This window comes from Leopardus geoffroyi, chromosome B2 (assembly GCF_018350155.1).
Source record: "Leopardus geoffroyi isolate Oge1 chromosome B2, O.geoffroyi_Oge1_pat1.0, whole genome shotgun sequence".
NCBI lineage: Eukaryota > Metazoa > Chordata > Mammalia > Carnivora > Felidae > Leopardus > Leopardus geoffroyi.
The window spans coordinates 39,630,232-39,637,097 of record NC_059332.1 but is presented as its reverse complement, the minus strand read 5'-3'; the positions used below and the strand labels follow the sequence as shown (position 1 = coordinate 39,637,097).

The window sequence follows — 6,866 nt, the reverse complement described above, 5'->3', positions numbered from 1 at the left end:
CCCTCACCCCATCCCAGGACTGACCGCTGAGAGCCATTTCACACTTTGGTGGCTTTGTACCTGCAAACCCCTGTGCCTGGATCACCCTTCAAGTGCCCCCACCCCACCCCTGCACCTGTGGAGAAAGCACACCTCCAGCCCTGGAAACTCCAGCAAATGTCACATCCTGTGTTGTCCCATAGGTGTGTGTGGAGGCGCCCAGCTGTGCAAAGGATACGCTTGGGCAGGAGACGGCAGGTGGAAGAGAAATTCTCCCCCTCGTGCAAAGCCCATCTCCCCCCTTCCTCCCCCCACCTTAACTGGGATGATAGTACTAGTTAGTATTTGCTGAGTGCTTGTCGTGTGTCAGGCCCTATTCTAAAGCACTTTGCCGGTAGAAATCCATGTTATCCTCCCAATAACCCTACACACTATTCTTATTCCCACTATACAGATGTAAGGACTGAGATACAGAGAGGTTGTGGGGGGGGGGGTGTGGTTGCACACACAGGCAGTGAGGAAGGAGGACTTGAAGTCTACCTACACTACAGGGATGTTGGCCTGGAGGGAAGGACTAGGAGGTCCCAGATGAGGGTCCAGCTGGCCCCTGGTCCTTGCAAGGCTGCAGCCAGAGTGTGATAGGCACTGAAGCTGGAGCAGGGTCTGGGCACAGTAGTGGGGACTGTGGTCCCTGGGCTGGGCTCCACAGCCTTGGACACTGTCCAGCCCCTGCCATGTGGGGTCCCCCTGGCTGGGACGGGCAGTGGGGCAGGCTGGCCTCTCAGAGGTCTGGGATCCTCAGCCTCCCATTGCCGCCTGGGCAGCAGTGACTGGCCCCTCCTCTCCCTTCCTCCCCCACCCCACACCCCCTCCCTGAATCATAAAACCAGACCCCAGTCCTGACTATTTCTCAATCCCTAAAAGCCCAGTTCCTGTGGGCAGCACTCGACGCGCCTGCCCCTCTCCTTTCCGCACTTCAAGGGAAAGACGAGATCTTGCACAAGGTCCCCTGTGTCTGCCTTCCACCAGGGAAGCCTGACATGGAGCCTCTCCGCCTGCTCATCCTGGTGGCTGTCACAGGTAGGAGCCCGTCTTGCCGCTGGCCAGGCCTTCTCTCCTTCCCCTTCTTGAGTATCCAGTGGGTGGGTGGGCGGGCAGCCCTGGGCCCAACTATAAAGGCGGCTGACGTCCTCGGCATGGTCTGCACCCTGCTTTTCCCCACTCGCCCCGCATTCTTCATACTCTCCCTTCCTCCCCGGGAGGAGAACCCACTGTCTGACTCTTCACGCACGTGGGAGTATGAGGGGCTGCTGGATTCTGGCCACAAAGAAAAGGAAGGAATTCTGATGGTGGTACCTCAGGCACTAGGTAGCAGTTGGGGGAAGTTTGGGGGGGCACCGGTAAGAGCCCCGAAGATGAGGCACCACTGGCCCCAGAGGAATGGCAGGGTGGGAGGGAAGAAAGAGAGGAGGAAAACAACCCGTAACTGAGGATGTACATCTTGTGCTGACGTGAAGGTCCTCTTGTCCTCAGGCCTGGAAGGGAGATGGGGGGTTGACACCCCAGGTTCTTGCACACAACTACCTCTTTTCATTGGGGTAAGGTGCCTCTTGCTCCCCTAGGGCAACAGGCAAACATGGTGAGCAGAGGGGCTGTCCCAGCTGAGCCCTGCTCCTGAGGCTTCTTAGCGGGGAGTGGTATGGGGGGCGATGGGGGGCTGCCTGGAGGCAGAGGGATGCCCCCTCCCTCTTCCCTCAGGTCTCTCTGCTTCAAAAGGCAGGCCACCTGCACCCTAATCTTGTCTTCCAAGTCTCTTTTGCCATATGGTTGCGGATGGCGTAAGGGAGGACCAAGAGAGGGGAAGTCGAGGCAGAGGGCTCCGGATGATACCCCCTGCAGCCCCTGCCCTGGCAATAGACCACGCTTTAAGCCTATCTCCCCCACGCCAAGACGGGTCTCCAAAATAGCAGCCTCATGTCTCCCCCCAAAATAGCTCTGAGATGAGTCTCTCCTGAAAGGGGAACAAAGCCACAGAAATAGGGAAGCTGGGAACTGAAGGTCAGAAGGAGGAGATGGCAGGGCCAGGGCCCGCGTGGGCCGCTGCAGAGTGAGCACGAATGGCCAGGGCAGGGAGGCGGGCATCCAGCCCAGACCCGAGGGGGCCACTGGCCCCGCTCCCTTGAGACGGAGAGCCTGGAGGAGAAGTCTTGGTCCCATGTGATAGGGATAAAATGGGCGGAAGAGAACCGGAGGTAACTTCAAGGCCGACGTCTCTGGAAATAGGTCCAGAGAGGGACAGTTCTTTAAAAATGCCCAGCAAGTCCAACGGTGTTAAAGCCGGACTGGGGACCTGGGTTTCATGGTGGACCGTGCCCCTTCTCCCAACTTATACAGGAAGCTGAGCTCCTTAAGGGCAAGACTTCTGTCTCCTTGTTCACTGCGCACAGTAGGTGTTCAATAAACGTTTGGTGAATGAGCGAAGAGTGAGTGAATGTCTCCTCCCCAGAGCTGTGCCGAGCCCACAACACCACCGTATTCCAGGGCATGGCGGGCCGGTCCCTGCAGGTCTCCTGCCCCTACAACTCCTTGAAGCACTGGGGCAGACGCAAAGCCTGGTGCCGCCAGCTGGATGAAGAGGGCACGTGCCAGCGGGTCGTCAGCACCCACCGCTCGTGGCTGCTGTCTTTCCTGAAGAGGTGGAATGGGAGCACGGCCATCGTGGATGATGCCCTGGGGGGCACACTCACCATTACGCTGCGGAATCTTCAAGCCCACGACGCCGGCCTCTACCAGTGCCAGAGTCTCTATGGTGATGAGGCCGACACCCTCAGGAAGGTCCTGGTGGAGGTGCTGGCCGGTGAGTGGGTGGCTGACTGCCCCTCTAGGCCACCCCTGGGCTGAGACTGTGTCTCCAAGGTCTGGGCCCAGGACCGCCCTCTCGACCACCCTGGGGAAATCCACGGTGCAGATCTTGCCCTCCCACTTGAGGGCCCCTGTGGATGGTCGTGCAGGTTACTCACTGCGCAAGGGGACCGCACTCCAGCCCTGGCGCCCCCCCTCCAGGCTGCACTCCCTGCATCGCTTACAGGAAGGATTCTGGGCTCTAATTTGCACAAGGCACCCAGTGAGCTGCTTGCACTCCTGCCTCTCCTCATAGCTTTATCCATTCGGCATCCCGTTGGGATGTGAACACGGTACAGGGGTCCTTAAGGAGTGAGTGGTGGGAGGTTCGTTTACTCCCTCACCCAACTATCCAAAGGACCTGCAAACATAAATCAAGCACTGACCTGGTACAGAAAACAAGCCCTACGAAGGGACACTGCCTGTGACCCCGGGTGATGCGCTTCGTCTTTCCGGGCCTCCATTTCCTTATCTTTAAATGGAGATGATGATGTTTGTCCCGCTGCCCCCACAGGGCTCCCAGGGCGTATCAGTGAGGCGACAGAGTTAAACATGCTTGGGGGTAAGTGACAGCCCACACCCCAGCCTCCTGCTGCTGAGCTGACCTGGGATCCTCATGCCAGGTGACACAGAGTGGCAGTGGGGGTCCCCCCTGCCCCAGGCTTTGCACAGGGATGCCCTCCAGGAAAGCCTTCTGCCTGTGTCTCCAGAACGCTATGTATCCCAAAGGAGAACCAATCTGGGGGTTCGTGTCCCCTTTCTGACTCTCCCTCTTCTCAAATCCTCCCCCACCACATGGCCCCTTATGATGGAAATGAGCCATGCATCCAAGGTCTAAGGTGGGGAGGGGAGGGGAGCCGGTTTGCCCTAGACCCAAACCCCATGGCCACCACTTTTTTACATGCAGAGGTGGCAGTAGGGGCCAAGGAGACACAGATTTTCAGCCCTATTAGGGCCTAAGCCTAAGCCAACTCCCAAGAGGGTGGCAGGAAAATAACATTATAATAATAATACTCCATGGCTGGTGTAGACAGCTTGACAGTTCATACAGAACTTACAAATACATCCATTCATCCATTTGACCTTCCCAAAGACCCCGTGTGTTGGGGGTTGGGAGTTGTAGTTTCGGCACTTAGCCATCATACAGGATGATCTCCCTGAATCTTGCAACACTGTCACCCCACTTAACAGGTGAGGAGACTGAGGCTCAGAGAGGTTAATGACCTGATCCGCTCCAGGCCAGAGCCTAGGGGGCCTCGTGGCATCCAGACGGGTGCTCCCCACCGTGGCTGGCTGCCTCAAGGAGGAGGGGCTAGAAGCTCATAGGCTCTGTCTCCCACAGACCCCCTTGATCACCTGGACCCTGGAGGTCTCTGGATCCCTGAAGAGTCCAAGAGCTTCGAGGATGCCCAGGTGGAACGCAGCATGTCCAGGTACAGAGGTGGGGCAGACTTCCACCCTGCAGAGCCCAGGCATGGGATGGGGGCTGGGGTCCTAGAGCTACAAATCCCAAGACAATTAGAGCATGAAAATGGGCCTGGAGATGATCTGTCTGAACGCCCCTCCGACCAGCCATTGCGTGTTGGTGTGGCCCTGCCGGCTGTTAACATGCTGAAATTCTTTTTTTATACATAGCTGCTGCTCCAAGACTCCTGAATGGTCAGCCTCCCATCCCTTCCCTGGCCACCCTTGGACATCCCCACAATTCAGCAATAATAAGGGTTTTAGGACAAAACTGGGACCCCATCCCCATACCTGCTCCTTTGGTAGGATCAGCTCTGATTGGTTCATTCCTGTGTACTGGTGTTAAAATACTGTTAGTATAACCATGGAGTGCACATGTGCGCGCGCACACACACACACACACACACACACACCCCAGACTATACTATTATGCACAGCAGGAAACTGCCCAGCAAGGGAAGGTGATGTGTTTAAATGCACTCAGCAGGTAGATCCGTACCTAGAACTCAGGTCTCCTGACCACAGGCTCCCTCAAGCCTCATGCCAGGGATGGTGCTGGGTGGGGAGCTATTCTAGGCCCCTGAAAGCACCTGGTATCTCCCCAGTCCTTCTCGGTGGGCAGACTCCAGTGTGTAGGCCACCCCAAGGTCTCCCTCATGTCCTCCTTGTGTCTTCAAGGGGTCTCTCAGAAGAGGATATCCCCTTTCCACCCACTCCCATCCTTTTCCTCCTGGCCTGCATGTTTCTGGGCAAGCTTTTAGCAGCCAGTGCTCTCTGGGCTGCGGCCTGGCATGGGCAGAAACTGGGGACGCCCCGGGCCGGTGGGCTGGACTGCAGCTGTGACCCAGGTTACCAGCTCCAGACCCTAACAGGTGAGCTTCCAGAGCACAGTGGTGGATGGGGGGGGGGGGGACTGGGCAGGGGTGGCGAGGTGGGGCTCAGAGGGGCTGTGTGAGCACGCGGTCGGTTGCAGGGCAGAGAGACACGTGAGAGAAGACCCGGCATGGGAAGAGAGGCCCCGGGAGAGGTCTGCTGGGACCACCCTGGCCTGCGCACCTGCCCCTCAGCCACCAAGACTCATGGTTCTGCTTTGGCGAAAGGTCACCCTGCCCACACCCTGCTTCCCCTGGCCCCTGGAAACAGAGGTGTGTGTGTGTGTGTGTGTGTGTGCGGGGACACCTGGGAAGTGGGAAGGACATTCACCAACTTGTAGGCATTGGTTATTAAACACTCTCACAAATAAATCCAAGACTTCTCTTTGGCTACCAGGCTAGGAGAATGAATCTGGACGAGGAAAAGACAAGAGGTCTGCCTCCTTGGGGCCTCGGGTCTTAGGCTATCGCGTCTCTCTGTTCTCCCCGCCTCCAAACTTCCCATCTTTTGCTTTTCCTCGCTCCCTTCCCTAGATCTAATTGCTGGATCCTGCCTCCTCGTCTGGGATTTCTCTAGCATCCAGGCTGCTGCCCCTCTCCTCCATTTGCCTCCCACCTGTCAGTTCCTGAGGATTATTGCAGCCCACCACCCCCACCCATCAGTCCATCTAACGCCCAGCTGACTCATCGACTCGCTTCCCCAGACCTCTGCTTTCCGCGTGTTACTTCCCCTCCAGGGGAACACCCACGGCTGGCCTCATGGAGTGCAGCATACCAGAGCCGGGAACTACTGGTCTGAGCCCCTCACTGCACAGAAGGGAAACTGAGGCTCGCGAGGGAAAGATGTCACCCCAAGTCCCCAGTAGAGCCTGGAAGTGCAAATTTCGCTTCGTGTTCACGTTGCCCTTCCCTCTAGCTCCATCCGACTCATTTATTTCATGAGAAAATGGATATGTTCTGCGCCAGGTACCATTCTGAGCGCTGGAGACAAGCGAGGACCAAACAGGCAAAGATTCCTGCTCACACAAGGTCCCCGGACCCGGGGGAGGGGAGGGAGACAGACACAAGTCAGTCAGCCAGATGGTATGCTGAAGGGCAAAAGTGCCCAGGAGGAAACGACCAGTGAAGCCGGGCTAGGCGCACTGGGGGTGCACAAGGGACAGGGATGATGTAATTTAGAGGGCGACAGAAGGAACCTGCGCAGGAGAACCACATCAGGGGGAGAGGACCAGGCCAGAGGGACTCATCTCTCCCCGGGGCACACACACACCACTGTGGCCCGAGTGAGGGTAGTGGGGACACAGACTTGCCCAGGGAGGGCTGCAGGGGGAGGAGCCCATCCTCAGGCTTTCTGTCCTGGGCCTCTGTGAAGTGGGAGCCTGGGACCCTCTGTGGCCGTAGCCACAAGTGGCAGCTTTGCCCCCCACCATGGGCTTTCGGATTGTTGGGAAGGACCCCCGATGCAGCCCTCGTGCCCAGCCTCATGTGCACACATCACTCCCCGGAGCCAGTCTTGCCCAGCCCTGCCTGGCTCACTCCCCGCAGATATTGGGCCGGGCTGTGTGTCCCAGGCCCTTAGACTCAGCCGCATGTGAAGCTTTCTCATCGTGTCCCAGGCACCGGTCTCCTTCCCGCAGACCCGAGGCACTG

The 6,866-nt window shown here is 58.0% G+C and overlaps 1 protein-coding gene across 3 annotated transcripts; it reads left to right on the top strand.

The window, feature by feature from the left end:
• Window positions 1-814: 814 nt before the first annotated feature.
• TREM2 (triggering receptor expressed on myeloid cells 2) lies at window positions 815-5,618 on the top strand. 3 transcript variants are annotated; one of them, XM_045498137.1, is made up of 5 exons: window positions 858-1,059; window positions 2,486-2,836; window positions 4,223-4,313; window positions 5,023-5,216; window positions 5,318-5,607. In XM_045498137.1, the coding sequence occupies exons 1-5, from the start codon at window positions 1,020-1,022 to the stop codon at window positions 5,332-5,334; spliced, it is 693 nt and encodes a 230-aa protein (XP_045354093.1). In that variant the 5' UTR covers window positions 858-1,019; the 3' UTR covers window positions 5,335-5,607. The 3 variants fall into 3 exon arrangements, with proteins under 3 accessions (XP_045354094.1, XP_045354095.1, XP_045354093.1); XM_045498138.1 differs by lacking the exons at window positions 5,023-5,216; window positions 5,318-5,607 and adding an exon at window positions 4,516-5,016 and having other exon boundaries at window positions 815-1,059; XM_045498139.1 differs by lacking the exon at window positions 5,023-5,216 and having other exon boundaries at window positions 816-1,059; window positions 5,318-5,618.
• Window positions 5,619-6,866: the final 1,248 nt, after the last annotated feature.